This window comes from Drosophila virilis, chromosome 4, assembly GCF_030788295.1.
Source record: "Drosophila virilis strain 15010-1051.87 chromosome 4, Dvir_AGI_RSII-ME, whole genome shotgun sequence".
Lineage (NCBI taxonomy): Eukaryota > Metazoa > Arthropoda > Insecta > Diptera > Drosophilidae > Drosophila > Drosophila virilis.
The window spans coordinates 14,147,441-14,164,501 of NC_091546.1; the positions used below are offsets into that span (position 1 = coordinate 14,147,441).

At 41.6% G+C, this 17,061-nt stretch overlaps 4 protein-coding genes across 7 annotated transcripts; all 4 read right to left on the reverse strand.

Annotated features, from left to right (window-relative positions):
• Positions 1–255: 255 nt before the first annotated feature.
• Positions 256–2,082, reverse strand: Tbcc (Tubulin-binding cofactor C). 2 transcript variants are annotated; one of them, XM_032438059.2, is made up of 2 exons: positions 1,936–2,082; positions 256–1,602 (listed from the first exon to the last, which is right to left on the reverse strand). In XM_032438059.2, the coding sequence occupies exon 2, from the start codon at positions 1,556–1,558 to the stop codon at positions 449–451; it is 1,110 nt and encodes a 369-aa protein (XP_032293950.1). In that variant the 5' UTR covers positions 1,559–1,602; positions 1,936–2,082; the 3' UTR covers positions 256–448. The 2 variants fall into 2 exon arrangements, with proteins under 2 accessions (XP_032293950.1, XP_002051907.1); XM_002051871.4 differs by having other exon boundaries at positions 1,725–2,073.
• Positions 2,083–2,243: 161 nt separating this feature from the next.
• Positions 2,244–3,470, reverse strand: LOC6629167 (zinc finger protein 575). The gene is made up of 2 exons (XM_002051870.4): positions 3,015–3,470; positions 2,244–2,953 (listed from the first exon to the last, which is right to left on the reverse strand). Exons 1-2 carry the CDS (start codon positions 3,260–3,262, stop codon positions 2,500–2,502), a joined length of 702 nt encoding a protein of 233 aa, XP_002051906.1. The 5' UTR covers positions 3,263–3,470; the 3' UTR covers positions 2,244–2,499.
• A 626-nt stretch (positions 3,471–4,096) lies between these two features.
• On the reverse strand, positions 4,097–6,667 carry LOC6629166 (zinc finger protein 271). Its single transcript, XM_015172795.3, has 4 exons — positions 6,579–6,667; positions 6,269–6,509; positions 5,051–6,184; positions 4,097–4,991 (listed from the first exon to the last, which is right to left on the reverse strand). Exons 2-4 carry the CDS (start codon positions 6,499–6,501, stop codon positions 4,271–4,273), a joined length of 2,088 nt encoding a protein of 695 aa, XP_015028281.1. The 5' UTR covers positions 6,502–6,509; positions 6,579–6,667; the 3' UTR covers positions 4,097–4,270.
• A 398-nt stretch (positions 6,668–7,065) lies between these two features.
• On the reverse strand, positions 7,066–16,918 carry Naprt (nicotinate phosphoribosyltransferase). Of its 3 annotated transcripts, none has more exons than XM_002051868.4 (12): positions 16,665–16,918; positions 15,314–15,712; positions 13,560–13,730; positions 13,376–13,502; positions 13,023–13,106; positions 12,836–12,963; positions 11,700–11,840; positions 11,468–11,639; positions 10,675–11,064; positions 8,449–8,714; positions 7,975–8,384; positions 7,066–7,910 (listed from the first exon to the last, which is right to left on the reverse strand). In XM_002051868.4, the coding sequence occupies exons 2-12, from the start codon at positions 15,405–15,407 to the stop codon at positions 7,833–7,835; spliced, it is 2,061 nt and encodes a 686-aa protein (XP_002051904.1). In that variant the 5' UTR covers positions 15,408–15,712; positions 16,665–16,918; the 3' UTR covers positions 7,066–7,832. The 3 variants fall into 3 exon arrangements, with proteins under 3 accessions (XP_002051904.1, XP_070064989.1, XP_015028280.1); XM_070208888.1 differs by lacking the exon at positions 16,665–16,918 and adding an exon at positions 15,870–16,058; XM_015172794.3 differs by lacking the exons at positions 10,675–11,064; positions 16,665–16,918 and adding an exon at positions 15,870–16,055.
• Between the last annotated feature and the right edge of the window lie 143 nt (positions 16,919–17,061).

Sequence of the window (17,061 nt, forward strand, 5' to 3'; positions counted from 1 at the left end):
GCTTGATGTATTTGGGATGAGCTGGCCAATTTCGAAGGGGGCCCACATGAAACTTGCATGACTCGTGCCGTCGAATTGTCCGCTTGTTGTAACTGTAATTTGTGTGACAGTCGTCGGCGCACAGTCATTTTGGTCAGCCACTGATTATGCCAGCCAAATGGACATGTCAAATTGCGGCAAGACAAGTTTCGGGGCAAGATGACGTGCCCCAAATAGGGCGCAGTTCCACCCGCATTGCAGGCACATGGTTGGTGATTTGGTTTTAGGGTGTATTTTATGTATCAACATTCAACTTGGATTATTTATTGGGCTTACGAGCTATTTACACAGTACACGTTATGTTGCTGGGCAGCGGCATCAGCAGCTCCATGAGCAGCCAGCCCAGAGGAAAGGCGTAGGCGAGCAGCGTGACGAGCAGGAGGAGCAGCCGCCTCCGCCGATGCCAACACTATATCATTGTGGCATCCTTGACGGCATCCTTGCCATCGCTGGCAATGTTATTCAAAAAGTCGCGTCGCACAGCGCTCCAATTGGGCGCCGCATGATCCTTGAGCAGCGTCCAGTTGGGCGAATGGACGTCGGGCGACAGCCAATTGAAATCGGCGACATCCGTGTAGTTATTCTGAGATTTGTTCAAGCCGGACTGTTCATAGTCTGCCTCCAGTTCCGCATAATCATAGTTGTAGACATCAATCTCAATTTCACGACAATCCTCGATAATGGCCCGGCAGGTGACATGCAAATAGATTCGTGTCGCCTGTGATGAATGCAGACGCAGCTGCTGGCAGGCAATTGCGACGGTGCAGCGCTCCAGCTGCTCGGCGAAGAACGAACGCGCCACGGGACCGCAGAGCAGGGTGCACTGACTGGCATTGGATACCTGCACGGAGCCGGCATGACCCTGCAGCTCCACCAGGCACTTGTGCACATTGGAAATGGTTATGTCCTGGCCGTTCACCTGCTCGGCGCGCAGCACAATGTGCGCATTGCGCTGATTGGAAATTGTCCAGGTGAAGGCGCTGCTGGTGCCGCCCGTCTTTGGTGTCTTCTCCGGTGCATCCACCTTGCAGAGATCAAGGGGCAGCTTATGCTTAACCACCGACTTCTTGCCGCTAAAACCGAATTTCTTTTTGGGCATAAGACGCTGGCGCGCCTCATCACAGGCGCTGGTCAACGAATTGAGTGCATTCTGACAGGATTTGATCTTATAATCCGACAAAAACATGGTCGATACGGTCAAATAACGCTGCAATTCCTGTATTTGCAGTGTAATGTCCGCAAACAACTTGCTGAGATCCGGCAGCGGCGCATCCCCGCTGTCCAGCTGCATGGCGCCGATGCGCTGCTCTATGTCGTAGGCGCGCTGGCCAAAGGATTGGGCAAAGTAGTCGACGCCCTCGTTCTGTGCGCACTCCTTGCTGCGCTGCTCCAGCTTCACGTCCAAATAGTTTTGGCGATCCTTGTTGCGTTTGTTCAATCGGTCCAGCATGAAATCCTTGCGTGCTACGGCATCCACAATGTCCATGCTGTCCTCATGCTGTTTACTCGTTGGCTCCATTTTTGTATATCAATATTTTTGACTTGCAATATTAGTTTGTTCAACTGCAAGAAGAGTGTTAAAAATCAATGCATGCTAAAGATGGAGTGCTCCGTGCAGGTGTGTGTGTGTGTGTGTGCGTATGCGTATGCTGGACCGTGTACGTGTGAGTGTGTGTCACCGTTACCGTTGCCGTTGTCTAAGCCGCAGAAACGAGAGCCCGTCTGCGCGCAGCTGCAGCGAAATTTGTTAAAATCCGCACACAATTATATTGCTGCACAATTCTGCCAATTCTGGCAATTGCAAAATGATGAAAATGTCCAAGTTTTTCACTTTCACAGACGCTGGCAGCGCAGCACAGCCAAAGGAAAAGTCCAATAAACAAAAAGCTAACTCACTTTGGCACACTACACACTTATACACTCCCACCATGCGGGGCGGCCAACTTGTTTGAAATATGCCACTCAGACGTCAACGCAGTTTACTGTGAATGGCAAAACAATGTAGAGGAAGCAACTGCGCGTTTTGTCGAAGTTGGTTTGAAAATAAATTGTTTTTTCAGCTGTCGTTTGTTTTTTTGTTTGAATTACTTGAGATGTCAAACTAAACTTTTGTTTTTACAAACTGCGTAGGTCATGCTTGTGCACTTTTGTGTTTTAATGTAAAGCTGAGTTAGGTTAATTGGAAAAATGCTGCTCAAAACAGCTTCCACTGTACATTCAGGCTTTTTTATTAACTAACAAATTCACTTAAAACTAATTACTATTGTATAAGATGTTGCGTTAAAACTTTTGTATATGATTCCTAAGATTATGTATTAAAAGATGACGCTTGAGATTTAAGATTCAAAGACCCTTTTGCATTTCTCGCCAGGCTCCAAAGTTTGAGCAGACGCAGCTTGCCCCGGGTTGGTTCTTTCCATCGGACATCGCTCCGACGCAATTCATTGCACTTGGTACACATTAGCTGGCCGGCATGTCGTGTCTCCTCATATGCGCCTTGCACCTCGACAGCTGGGCAAAGGTTTCCGGACAGTGGCTGCACTTGTAGCGCAACAATTCGCGTATGTTGCTGTTGTGCGCATTGAAATGCCGCATGAAGCTGCAATGCTTGAAGAAGACTCGCGGACAATGTGGACACTGGAGCGACACGGCGTGCGTGCGCATATGGAGCAGATAGTGTGTATACTGATCGTAGGCATTCGGGCAATGTGGATACTTGTACGGGCACCTGTCCTTGTGGCCACGCATATGCGCTCTGTAGTTCGCGATGTGGGCAAAGCTAATCGGACACTGTTGGCACTTGTACGGCAGATTGTCCGTATGGATGCGCAGATGTATCTGGAGTTCGTAGCGCATCTCGAAGTGGCGCGGGCAGTAGGGGCACTGATTGCTTTGCTTGCCACCGCTATTACTCCTATATGATGGCAAATACATGTATTGAGCAGAGTTTTTGGCTAGTTTCAATTTGCGCTTACTTCATTCCGGGCGCTCCTTTCTGCTTCTGCCGCTGCTTTACACTGGCTCGACTCTGCCATTTTGTGGGCCTGTCCAGCTCTACCTGGATAGGTCCTATGTCCATTTCAGCATAGTTGTCCTCTGTTTTGATTTCCTTCTTTCCTACAGTTTTGGCCAGCAGCGCCTCGGCGGGATGCCATTCGGCACTTACGTCCTCCTCTTTTATATGCTCTACTTTTATGTATTTCAGCTCTAAATTCTCGCTCATGGTAGACAATGCAGTGTATTAAAACATAAAGTTAACTTGAATTATTCTAGAATCCAATTTTAATCAATTGCGTGTAAACACTTTGTGCACAGCAACAGCTGCTTAGGGGCTGCCAACTCGACAGAAAGAGTTTCGTGCCCAAACCCAAAAGCACGAAAAGGCACGAAAAAATTTGTTAAGGCACGAAAATGCCTAGCAAGGCACGGAGGGTCCTGGAAGGCAACAATTTAGCCAGTAAAATATCTAATGCGCCAGATATTAAGCAATATCTGAATACCTCAGTTTTTTAAACTAAGCTTTTTTCAAATATCAAGAGATTTGATGGCATTTCCGTAATAAATCTCTAGAAATTTCTGTTGTCAGACCCTTATTGATATTTTTATGCCTCTTACTTGGTTGCTGTTAGTGCAATATATACTCCGTCGACAATTGTACAGCCATCCAACTCTATCTGAATCGGTCCGATGTCCATCTCTGTTAGAATAGCTTCATCACGATTCTCGAGAACAACTACATTTGGCTTCTTATTTTGCGCGTCCTTCTCCTCCGATAGTACATATTTTCGCTCTTGCATATTAATATAATATTTATAACTAACTTAGCTTAAATAAACTTCATATAAACAAATTACACTTATTAGTCGGAGAAAGAAATCCACATACAGCAACAGATGTTAAAGGGCTGCCAACTTAGCTGAAAGTTTTTTAAGCGACAGAGCAAGAAGCAGAAAATGCTAAGTGCGCGCCAAGTGAGACATTCAAAAATTCGCTTAAAGCACATATTTCAATTTAAAATAGAAATGTTTAGTATATAACTAAATATAATTTGAGTGTAGCTTAATTCGATTGTTTATGTATATTTATACGTATCTACTAAAATTAATATAAGCTAACAACGAGTAAACTGAGTAAAATCCCGCAGTTAAATTGTATAATTATTAATACTATTATTAATTGTCTAATTATTTAAGAAACAAATGCCATAACATTGTAGCTTTTAACTTAAATTTCATTTCATATGCTCACGCATATGCGCCTTGCAGTAAGAGTTTTGTGTAAAGGTTTTCGGACAGTGTGGACACTTGTACGGCCGCTCTCCGGTATGGGTGCACAGATGCACCTTGAGATTGTAGGCTTTGAGAAAGGTGCGCGGACAGTGGGGGCACTTTAATGGTCGTTCGCCGGCATGGCCACGTAGATGGGCATTGAAATGCGAGTTCTGCGCAAAGGTTTTGGCACAATGCGGACACACATACGGACGCTCGCCCGTGTGGCTGCGCAGATGCTTCTTCAGGTCGTGGCTAACCTTGAAGCCCTTGGTGCAGTAGGTGCATTGATAGGGCCGTTCGCCGGTGTGGCCACGTACGTGCACAATGAAATGTGAGTTTTGTGCAAAGGTTTTGGGACAATGCGGACACCTGTACGGTAGATCGCTGGCAACTTCCATGCCATGACTCTGCAGATGCTTCTTGCGATTCGAGTTGTTGGCAAATGTGCGCGGACAATGGGCACACTTATAGGGCCGTTCGCCGGAATGTTGTCGTATGTGTATCTTCAGGCCCGAGCTCTGGATAAATGTGCGCGTACAGTGCGGGCATTTGTACGGCCGCTCACCCGTATGGCCGCGCATGTGCACCGTCAGGTTGTACGACTGGGTGAAAGTCTTTGAGCAATGTTCGCACTTATACGGCCGATTGCCTGTCGTCTGCCTGCTTGAGTGTGTGTAGCATCTGTTGAATATAAGGCCGTGTTAAGCTTGACTAACACAACTTAAGTATTGGATACTCACTTTTCGTGCAGGCGCAGCTCTTTAATGTCCGTGAATGCCTTGCTGCAAACTTTGCATTTATAGCAACGCTTTGAGCGCACGTTGGCTAAAGTCTGTTCCTCCGGCGGCCTGCTCTCATCCGGTTCTATTTTGATGGGGCCCAGCACAATATTGCTCTCAGCCAAATCATTTTTACTATCAGACTTATCTAAGGCACTGTGATCCGCTGTAGAACCGCAATCCTCCGTGCCGGGCTCCACTTTTATGCGATCGGCAGCTATGAGCTCTGGCGTTTCGACTGTTTGGCTGATAGACGAATCGTTTTTGGCTTCGTGCTCGACTTGGGCTTCGGCTTTCGGAGGTGTTTCACTTGACTCTGCCCGTTCTTTTTTTATACAGTTTACGTCTCTGATTTCTTTATGCGCATTGTCTTTGTGGCGTTTTAAGCCTGTTTTAGAGCCCAGTTTGTTGCGATAGTTTTGCGAAATCTTAGCTCTATGAATGTCTGAATGCTTCTGCAGATCGTTTTCTGTCAGAAAGCTCTGCGGGCAATATGGGCATCTGAATGGCAGCTCGTCCGTATGCTCGCTGTGCGAATACGAGTGGTTCAACAAATCGCTCCTCTTCATAAATCCCCGTGGACAGTATCGGCATCTGAATGGAAACTCGCCCGTATGCTCACAGACATGCGCTTTGAAATTCGATTTGTGTGCAAAGCTGTTCGGGCAGTGCGGACACTTGTAGGGCAGCTTATCGCTATGAATCTGCAGATGAATTTCCAGCTCGAAGCTCTTCGTAAAGCCACGCGGACACTGCGGGCACTGCAGTATGCCCTTGCCCGTGTGCGTGCAATTTCTGGGACACAGGGGACATTTGAATGCATTTTTATCAATGTGCGTGCGTCGATGCTTCTTGAGATCGCCGTATTTGAGGAAGCCCTGCGGACAGTCCGGGCACTGGTGCGGAAATTTGCCAGTATGTCCGTACATGTGCGTGGTGTATATCGATTTATGGGAAAAACTGCTCGGACAATAGACGCACTTGTAGGGCAATTTATCTGTGTGGATCTGCAGGTGTATTTTGAGTTCGTCGCTTCTTTCGAAGTGCCGTGGACAGTGCGGGCACTGATGGGCTCCCTTGGGCAGTTTGTAATCCCTGCGTGCAAGCAAACATTGTATTAGACATTTTTACCAATTCTCCCCAATGTGCAAATTGAATCAATTATCAATTATCGCTTACTCCAGTGTTGCGGCGGGTCTCTGCTTTTTTCGCCGATCCCTTGCGTTGCCGGCAGCTGCCTGTCCCTGGCACACTGCAGTCGCATCCGGGTCTATTTTGATGGGTCCTATGTCCATTTCCGTAAAATCGCTTTCGGTTTTTAGCTGGGCACAGCTGGCGTCCTCCGAGACCGAATCCATTGGCAGCGGTTCCTGTTCTTGCTCCTGCTTGATTTTCACACAGCTCACGTCCATTTTGGCGCCTACGCACGACAATATTGCAACCAGTGTAGTCCAAGTAAGTCAATTTGTACAATAAAAAACGAAATTACCTAAAATAGCGTAAACATAAACATATTCACGCACAGCAACAGCTGTTTGAGGGCTGCCAACCTGCTCGAAACGTTTTACATTGCAATAACAGCGTAGAAGATGCCACACAAATGCGTCATATAATTAATCTTATTCAACTATGTTAATAATATGTGTGCACCCTAAGTTTTGAATGCTAAAAGCAATGTTGGTGCCAAATCAAGACAATTTTATGAATTAAATTAAATAAAATATATATACATTAACATAAACAATTCACGATCAGCAGCAGCTGTTAAAGCGCTGGCCTTTAAATGTAATATTAACATTGCATTTACAGCGTAGAAGAAGCAGCATAATTGCGCCTTTCAAATATATTCAAATTTCAATTTTCTGTTATCTTTTGTAGTAACATAATACATTTTTCTTTTTAACCAAGTTTTCTACTCTTCAAGACTTAATTTAAGCCCCAAACTACTTCCCTTTGCACATAAATAAAACACAGAATTTTATTGAAGCGCTCGTTTAATAAACGTGTATTTTGTTTGACTGTGTTGTGTGTAGTGTATTGTGTATTGCGTACTGCTTTCTGGCTTACATTTATAAGATTGAACATATTTACACTTGATTATAATTAAACATAAGCATTTGTTAAATATGTAAGTGTGCATTTACGTGTGCCGCCCTTTACATGCAACTAATTAGCAAAACATTTGTACTTCAAACTGATTTGTTTTAGGTTTTTGTTTAAGATTGTTTTTGTTTTTGTTTTTTTTTGTTATTTGTTAGCAACATACAACACTTAACGACTAAAAATATTAAATACATCCAGCTTTTCGTTTTTCCACTTAAGTATTTGGTTACAGTTTACGATATTTTTGTGTAAGGCACATGACACATTCCTGAATATGATGTGCGTTTATATATGTATATAGAAATTTAAGAGTTAAGAATCACTATGTATAAGCTACATATGGTTTATTGGTTGGTACTAAATGAATTTGTGCGCAAAACACACATAATTTTGCACATCGAAAAATCGGCTTAGTTTCAAATGTCACGCTACAAACAATTTTTTTAGTTAGTTTCTGTTTTTTTTTTTGTTTTTTTTTTGGAATCGTCAACTATTCCAAATGTTTACAATTAATGCATATGACCAGCAAATGACTAAAATCGCATTGCGATTAGACCAAATAAATGTGTGCTATGGGCGTAGAATTTTCTGCGGAATTCGTAATTCGTACGGCGGCCAACGCGGCGGCTGCTTATATAGATCATGAGAGTTCGCCAATTGGGGCATTCTGCAGCCACAGATCGTGTATGAAGTTGTACAGATTATCGCTGACGGCCACCTGAAGGGAGAAGCATGAATGTAGATTATGTAATGGGTATTAGAATTGATTTAAGTTGTTCGACCTTGTACGGCGTTGGGTTGAGCGTGCGCTTGTGATCATTGCGGAGCGTCTTCAGCGAGATTTGCACCTTCTCGCGCACCTGCTCCAGCGTGGGCAGCAGCTGGCATATTTTGCCCGCCTTCCAGTAGATCTTGTAGAGCGACTCAACGTGCGAGGGTATGACATAGGCGCGTTTCGACTCCTGAAACGGATGGCGGCACAACACCTTCTGGCCAACAGCCGGCGGCAGTTCCGAATCCTTTTGCAGCAGATCAATCAGAGCATGTCCATCGGCGCTATACAAACGATAGGCGTTCTTGTTGCCCGGCATGGTGACCTTCTCCACATCCTGGCTGAGCTTAATGCGCGCCTGGCCGTTAATCTCCACCAGCTTGTAGACACAGCCCAGGGCCGGCTGTCGCTGGCAGGTAACTGAAACACAAATTCTTTTATTATTATTCTTCTCTTTTTAAATTGCCATATTTATTTTAGTTACCCAAGTGAGTGCCAATGCCAAAGCAGTCGATCTTGTGGCCCTGCTCATTCAAGCTGAGTATGGTATCCTCGTTGATGTCATTGGAGGCGACAATGGTCAGCTTATTGAACCAGGGCACCTTAAAGCGTTCCGCCACCTTCTCGAAGGCCTCGCGCGCCAGGCACGATAAATAGGCCAAATCGCCGGAGTCAATGCGTATGCCCAGCGCATGATAGCCCAAATCGTTGAGAGCCAGCGCCACGGCGCTAAAATTGAACAGTCCGCTCCTACACAGAGACAGAGAGAGAGAGAGAGCGCAGCGAGAGAGAAAGAGAGAGGAGAGAGAGCAAAGTGAGCGTGCATTAAAACAAGGTGTCATAAAAAAAAACAAGCAAAGGTGCAGCTTGGGATTTGGTTTTCAATTCAATTCAATATCTTTGCGACTAAGTTCAAAGCGAGGCCACCAAAATGGGGGCGGTGTAATGTGGGCGTGGCACTGGTTTAGACAAGCTGCAGAGTGCGCATAGCGTGCGACCTTCAGGGTCAAGACTATCAGAAATTAAGCAGGAGGAGGAGGAAGGTGGAGGGGGAGGGTCTAATTTGGGTTGGCTTGAAAAAATGTTCGTTTTAGTTTCTGAAGACACAAATCAAGCTTCAATTACTGAAAGCCATGCAGTGTGCTCTCTCGGACGCTTTCTTTAAAATGTAAATTGTAAAACTTAGCAGACATTTTTTTTTTTAGAAATATTTATGTGTGTATGTGTACAACATAAACAAAACAAAAAAAACAATCACACACACAAATAATCAATTAACAATTACAAAATAAACTGAGAATTCAATAGGTAAACAATAAAAGGAAAAAAAAAAAACACGTGTAAATCTCGATAATTAGACCAAAAATAAATTAACAGACATATATAGTATATATTATGTATGTAGCATGGGCAACATTAAGGTGATTCAGTGTGGGTTTTCGCAGCTGAAATCTGTTCGATAACATTGTTAAAAGTTCATTTCATATATATGTATGAGTGTTATGATTATGCAATTCGTGTATAGTATGTGTCGTATTTTGTAGTTTTTCCTTTTCTTTTTTTTTTTTTTTTTGTATTTTCAAGACGTGTTTTACATACCTCTGCCAAAATAGTGCCGGGAAGTCATTTTTACTATGTTAGATATGGTTTTCTTTTTTATATGTATATATATTTTTGTATAGGCATCTCTGATTATTTTTTGATTCGTTTAATGTCACAATTCACGAAGAGTAAAAACAAAGTTGTATTTAAATTAAATGAAAATGGTTAAAGAAATGTAAATGTAAGTGAACCAGTTGGTTAGTTATGTTAAAAGCTTTGCTAAATAAAAAAGGAAGTAGAAAAAGTGCCCAGTAGAGAAATCATAGGCCGAAAAAAGAAACTGTCAGTTGCGTCTTGAATTAACAGGTTCTCGTTAACATGTTTAGTGCTGTTAGCATTAAAAATTTTTTTCTGTTAAGTTAAATTGACAAACTATTTACTTGGCTGCAAATGAACATAATTATGTTATGTTAATTGTGTGCAAGTAAATGACGCGCTGTTAACGTAACATTAAGAATTCATAACGTTCTCGTGGGTTCACATAATGCTGTTATGAGCAGACCTGTTAACTTAATTTTATCAGTAAATGTTAAGTATTGCTAAAAAATAAACTATCAAAGTAAATAATAGACATAATAGAGGAAAAAGTCGAAAATAAATATAAAAAAAGGGTTTAAAAAAATTGGGTAAAATACAAAGTAGAGGGCACATCACCTGTTTTGCATATTGAGCTCGCCTAATTGTGTTAGCAATACCGTTAGCCTGGGCTTAGACCAATACATGTAGCACATACATACATATATAAATAGTGTTACATATGTGTATATATGCATAATTTTTGAATTTTTCCTTTTTTTTTTTGATACAGCGCATGATATGACATTTCATGTGTGCGTGTGTGTGTGTGTGTGTAGTAGTATTAGTAGTAGGGGCACTCATGCTAGCCCCAGTTAACAGAAAAACAGAAAAAACATGTGTATTAGAAAAATATAGCTTGGAGGTTTGTTAGTTTAAAAAATTAATGAAAGAAATGGTAAACAATTAACGCAGAAATAATGGCAATGAGTTTTGGTTTTTAATTTGTTCTGTTTTGTTTTTTTTTTTTTTTTTTTGGTTAAATATTATTGTTGTTCCAGCTAAATTGAGTGTTTCGGTACGTGACATTTACCTGAATGACTTCTCGACATATTTTGGTAGGTACGCCGCCCCATTGGACGATGAAGTGCTGATTGTTGGAGTTCTTGTTGTTGTTGCTTCTGCTGTTGTTGCAGTTGCAGTTGGAGTTGGAGTTGGAGTTGCAGTTGGAGTTGCAGTTGGAGTGGCTGTTTCTGTTATTGTTGGCTCTGTGAGCGGTTTGTTGGAGAACCCATTTAAATGGCTCAAATGATGCTCATTGATCTGGCCATTGATCTTCTGTCCATTGATTTGACCATTTTGGGCATGGGGCGTGGCCGGTGGCGTTGGAGGGGCATTGCCAATGCCATTCGTTGGCTGACTAGTTCTTGATTTGTTATCAGTTTGTACGTATGAGACTTGTGTGACTTGTTCTGTTTCTCGGCTGTTGGGAATACTTGAATTATTACATACTTGCGACGAAAACAAAGCGCACAAAATGAAACTAACTCATAAATTGAGGATATTACGGGCAGGGGGCGGGTACGGGTACGGGTACGGTGGGCATGGTCATTACAGAACAAGACATGAGACATTATATAAGTACATAGGTTAGGTTTAATAACTGCTCTTGTTGCTGTTACTTGTAGCTGCTTAAAACTGTTGAGTTAATTTGGTGCACGCTGTCAAATACTTGAGAAATGTATGTAAAGTTTCGACACACAAAAGTAAATAGTAAACACACAAAAAAAAAATAATAAAGTTAAGTAAAATGCCAAAACTCAAACGAATACTGAATATACATAACCAAAAACCGTTCCGAGAGAATCTGCCTAAAAGCGAAATACCTCTTAACATCGTACGTGTCGACAAGCGCCATAAAGCCATCCGGAAAGGCGATCGCATACGAGACCATCGCCGCCAATTCACCCTCGCTAGACTCCTCCGTGGATACGTCGAGGACATGCGATAACAATTGGCGATGCCGTATGGCATGCTCCAGCAGATCCTCCATCACACCTGTACAGCAATTGGTTAACATTTATGAACTCTTTGATTTATGTATAGCTAGGCACTCACCCGTTTGCTTGTGCTTGAGCAGACGCGTCTTTAGCTCACCCACGCTGCTGAAGCTCGTGATATAGGCATGAGCATGCGTGCCCTTGACGGGTATATTGAAGAGTTTACCAGCCAGAACATTGGAGGTGCCATCGAAGCCGCCTGGAAATGGAAGAGACACCTAATTAGCTGTCTACAGTCTTGCAATCGTATAGGAAGGCTTCTCTTAAATATAGACTGTTAAACTTCCTTTAACATTTGACTATCTGTTAAACTTAACGCTCCTATTAACAGCAGCATGTTATGTTGTGAAGCATGTTATAATCCTTAACAGCTCTCATTAACTTGATAGTTAGGTACAGGCTTTTATTTTAAGCATTTCTCTTTAGATAAATTGAAATTTCAGTTCATTTGATAGCAAAAATCCGGCTAAATGGTTGGCCATAAAAATTAGAAGCCTTACAAAACCTTGGTGCCAGGTGGACGCGCACGCGAATATATCGATTAAGAATCAAGTAAAAACCCAGATCCAACGTATTATAACTAAACGCATTACAAAGTTAAAGTTTTTATTGTTGCAGCCAACAAGTTTTTGGGCGAAAGGGTAACACAAAGTTACGATGTGTGAGCGCCAATTGAAATTTAGGTGCCAGTCGGCGTCTGGTACGAATAGCGACCCACACATGAGCAGGCGGCGAAAAGTTTGTACCTTTTTGTTTTTTTTTCTTTTTTGGGCCTGCGGCATTGCGTGTGCCACCCACTTTTAACACATACAACATGGAGAGTTCTTGAACTTTACAGATGGAGATATGGCAGAGGAATAGAGCGTGCCACCAGCTGGCCGTAACAAGGCTGGAGCCCACATCGAGTGACAGTGACACGTGCTTTGCATGCAAGCACATCATAAAAGACCAGAACAAGCTATATGAAACATTGCCGACTGACTATCCATGCCCCAAGTTCCGCTGCATGGATCAATGCGAAGGCAAAAATGAGGCAATCTTCCATGTGGGGCGTTTTTTGGGCCTGTCTTTTAATTGATTACGAGCCAGGTGCATGCAATTTAGCAATGCCAAAAAAGTATATACATAAATATATAGCCATATCGCACACGTTTGACCTTAGTTGTCACGGCAAAATCGTCGTAGTTTTCGTACCTGTATAGGAATACTTTGATGCGGATAGTCCTCCGTCCGGTCCCTGCGCTCGACGCAGCCCAAACTCCAGCAGTTTAACGTGCTTGCCAGCCACCATGCGATAGCGCGCTGCATTTGTCGCCATTAAGCTGCGCAATAAAATACAATTAAATAAGAGATTCCTATATAGATATCACTGTTCACTCACCTGGCATAGTTCACGAGCGTGAGCAGCGTTGTCTCCAGCAGTTGTACAATTATCAAGGGTCCTTCAAGCTTTATGATGGGCACGCTGTATCATATAATTCATATGAGTGTGAGGATGCAAAGATTTATATGAAAAAAATAAAACAAGATTCATGATAAATCTGTATCTTACAGTGGACATCAGATTAATAAGAATCACAGTTTAAAAATTATGTAAACAGCAAGAAATCAACATTTTAAAGCTTTAACAGGCATGTTAAGCTTTTAACAGTCATGTTAAGCATTTAACAGTCATGTTAAGAGCGCCTTTTAACTTAAGCTGAGCCTAAAAACCAACCTTATCAATCAACTCACCGGGGAAATGCCACAGTGCCCTCATCAATGGCATAAAGCGTAACATCATGAGCTGTCAAATTGCCCAAATACTCAAAGAACTCATTCTCAATGCCCTCGGGCAGTGTTTGCCGCAGATAATCAATATCTATGAGGGAACAATTTAATGCATATAAAATGAATTATGATCAATTGATAAACTTACCGCTCTGCGAATAATGAAAGCTGTCTAAAAACTTGAGGCACTCCTCTAGGCCGGCAAAAATGGTAAATTCGCCATGGAATGGATTGTTGCGAAAGAAGAGATCAAAGACCGCCTGATCGTCCGTTTTGCCCGACTTCCAGTAGGCATAGGCCATTGTTATTTGATATAAATCTGCGTTAAGTCAAATAAGAGAGATAAAGCCGATAAGCAAACATTGCGATGTTAGACACACCTGACGATTAACAAAATGATATGATGCCTTCTACTCTTTGTGTGCTTAATCATTATACGAGTGGTTAAATCCAGCTCGTGCGATAAGATACGATCAAAGTTCACAGCCCGCATGCAAAATTGCAGGCCACACAAAACAAACACGCCACAATCCAATGCAAATTCTTATCTAAATAAGACTCAAAGATCAGCCAATTACATGTCTATATATATATATAATTTTTTTCCGCCTGGCCAAAAATAGAATAAGACTAAAAATGTAAATGCCAAGCAGGAGCTTGAACTAATTTAAATTGCCTATTCGAATGCATGAAGAAACCGCTTTCAGTTCAATAAAAAAACTAAATGCAATTTTCTTTATAAATATCTATAGAGTCTATCTAGAATTTGAGAAATACTTAGGCTACTAATATAAAATTTATTTTTAAGCATCAATCATGCGTTTTTATGGTGACTGATGAATTGTGGCATTTACTTGATAACAATTTTTATTTTTAACATTTATTCATTTTTACTTGGAAGCATGAGAATACTTTTTCTGTTTACTCCAAGGAGTATTTATTTTGAGAGCTTGACCTCAATAATAAAAAGTTTTTCTAACGCTTGATAATACGTTTTCTTAGAGCTCGCATATAAGCAATATTTTACTATTATAAGCGTTAGACCTCATCTAATAGGAAAATGATCTATTTTAACGCTTGCTAATACGTTTTCCTATAACTTGAACCTTAACAGATCTTTTCTAAGTAAATGTCAGTCCTAAGCTTAAGATATTTTGCCTTTAATGGTATTCAAAATAAATTTCAAAACTTTATCTTTTATTTCTTCATTTGTTTATAATTTATCAAATATCGAATTCCTGCAGGTTTTTATGGCGTACTTTCTCAAAAATTTATTGCTTAAATGTAAAATATTTCTCTTAGATTCCAAAGATGATTCTGATGATTGGAGCAACATTTTTGAGAACCTTTCCTTATTCCTCGACAATTTGTATTTCTAATATTTCATAATTTTATTATTATTTATTTTAAAAACGAGATCTAGTTCGATGGCGGCAGCTTTAAAATGAAAGATACTTGATCTGAATAAAATGTTCCCAAAATTTGCTCTAAAAACATGATATCGATATCGATTTTTACCGATTGCGATTGAAACAAACAAAGCAAGTTATCGATTGTTGGCAACAAAATCGTACTAGAAGAAGCTACGTTCAGGTTTGAGTACGTTTCAGGTCTCTAAATCTTATAGCTATAGACGAACAGCCACAGGGACATGACTATATCGCCTTCGCTGTGGATGCTGATCAAGAATATATACATATACTTTATGTGGTCGGAATATTATATATATTTATGAGGTCGTATTACTTTATGTACTCTATTGGGTTCAGGGTCTAAAAAGAACTTGTGTAAATTACATCTAAACTCTCAGTTGTTGATCATTTTTGATATTTTTTGATCATTTTCGATATACATGTACATTTTAAGAGATAAGTTTCCCCGATTTTGGAATATAATACCTACCGGTGAGCAGCGGTTGGACAACGCCGTTCTGATTCATGCGTCCGCGATCCATAAATTGGCCGCCCGAATTGCAGCTAATTTCACGGTCGTTCATGATCACAAATGTTGTTGTTGTTGTTGTTGTTGTTGTTGTTGTTGTTGTTGTTGTTGTTGTTGTTGTTGTTGTTGATAAAGCACTAACTGACACGTTTGTGGGTCGTTTACACACACATGCACACGCACACACACGCACGCACACACACACACACACACACAGAGAGGGAGAGCGTGGCAAATAAATAAGATTAAATGAATATTCTTTGCAATTTAATCCAAAAAGTCGTTGAACTTTTTCTACCAAGTATCTGTAGCTTATAGTCGTATATATGTATTTGTATATATTTATATATATTTATGTATCTGTAAGATTCAAATTAGGCGCATTAAATAGTTGTTGTTGTTGCTGTTTTGAGAGCCGCTTTAAATGACGTAAGCGGCATGTATGAAAATACTGGGTTAATTAAATGCAAAAATTAAATAAACAAATTGAAATTAAGAAATAAATTAAAATGCACACATTCGACTTTCCATACGCCTGTGCGTTATCAGTCGGTATCAGTTTATCACTGTGAGAGGGCCAGAGGCACTGGGTCAGCGCGAACGATAATGATAATAGACGCTGTCAACACTTTGAGAATTTCAATTTTGTTTACTTTTTGGGTATTTATCGCGCAAGCAAAACGTTTTCGCTAAGCGTCTCGAGCTCAACTAAATTGAACGGAACTGAGCTGCGAGCGAGCGAGTTGAAATTCTGCTGCGAGCAGAGCGAAGCGGGCAGAGCGCGCACGAAATGCGTTTGCTGGGTTGCAGCTGCAAAGTGTGACAAGAAATTTGTCTATTGGGTGAATTTGTTGATTGTTGTTACTTAGCAGCCGGCCAGAGCGAGAGGGGCAGACAGCGCGAGGGGACGCGTTTGGTCTGGGCGCGTCAAAGAGTAGAGCGAGAAACATACATACATACATATATAGTTTTTATGGGGTTTGGCGGGCTGTGCATTGGGTTTGTTTATTTCGGCTGCTGTCTGCTGCTGATTCTATTGATTACACACGTGAGACGCTGCTAATGTCGTCATTGGGCCCCAACGTGTTGCACACTGGCGGCAGCAGCAGCAGCAGCAGCGCAGGCATTGAAGTCAGTGAAGGTTGCCTGAAGGTCGGCGGGGCGTTCTCTCACACACACCCAATCCGCGCGGGCAAGTCAAGTGGCGCACTCATAGAAAAAAACAACAAATAGAAAATACACTTTTTTCCGTGCGTACATTTTTGCAGTCACTGTGTGAATAGCAGCTGCTGCTGCAATGTGCAACACTCACTTTCACTTTCTGTGCACGTTTCAATTCATAATTTATAAATTTGCGGGCGCTGTTTTTTTTTTTTTTCAGAATGCGCTTAGAACGCAGCAGATGTGCACAACAGTCTTTAATTCACTGTTTACAGTCACACATTTAGCTAAATATATTTATCAATATGCTTAGGCACACGCGACAATACGATTTGTTTAACATATGACTGTTAATAAACTTTAAAAGTTAAAATAACGCAACTAAACAAATCAGTATGCGAACTGCAAGCGCTCTCAGCTGATAAGAGAGCAGTGCTGCCAACTTGCTGGCATGCGCTTCTACAGGTCAGGCTGAACAGTGCGCTACCCTGCTCTCGACAGTGACGTCACAGCTGTTAAGTTTTGCATGCGGGTCTTAAATCAAACTA

Excerpts from the sequence above, each read along its gene's own strand:
- Tbcc (XM_032438059.2), bottom strand. The coding sequence starts at position 1,558 with ATGGAGCCAACGAGTAAACAGCATGAGGACAGCATGGACATTGTGGAT.
- LOC6629167 (XM_002051870.4), bottom strand. The coding sequence starts at position 3,262 with ATGAGCGAGAATTTAGAGCTGAAATACATAAAAGTAGAGCATATAAAA. Across the intron at positions 2,954-3,014 it reads AAAGGAGCGCCCGGAATGAA|GAGTAATAGCGGTGGCAAGC; the intron begins GTAAGCGCAAAT and ends GCCATCATATAG.
- LOC6629166 (XM_015172795.3), bottom strand. The coding sequence starts at position 6,501 with ATGGACGTGAGCTGTGTGAAAATCAAGCAGGAGCAAGAACAGGAACCG. Across the intron at positions 6,185-6,268 it reads AGACCCGCCGCAACACTGGA|GGATTACAAACTGCCCAAGG; the intron begins GTAAGCGATAAT and ends GCTTGCACGCAG. Across the intron at positions 4,992-5,050 it reads GAGCTGCGCCTGCACGAAAA|ATGCTACACACACTCAAGCA; the intron begins GTGAGTATCCAA and ends TATATTCAACAG.
- Naprt (XM_002051868.4), bottom strand. The coding sequence starts at position 15,407 with ATGAACGACCGTGAAATTAGCTGCAATTCGGGCGGCCAATTTATGGAT. Across the intron at positions 11,640-11,699 it reads GCTCAAGCACAAGCAAACGG|GTGTGATGGAGGATCTGCTG; the intron begins GTGAGTGCCTAG and ends ATTGCTGTACAG. Across the intron at positions 8,715-10,674 it reads TATGTCGAGAAGTCATTCAG|GAGCGGACTGTTCAATTTTA; the intron begins GTAAATGTCACG and ends GTCTCTGTGTAG.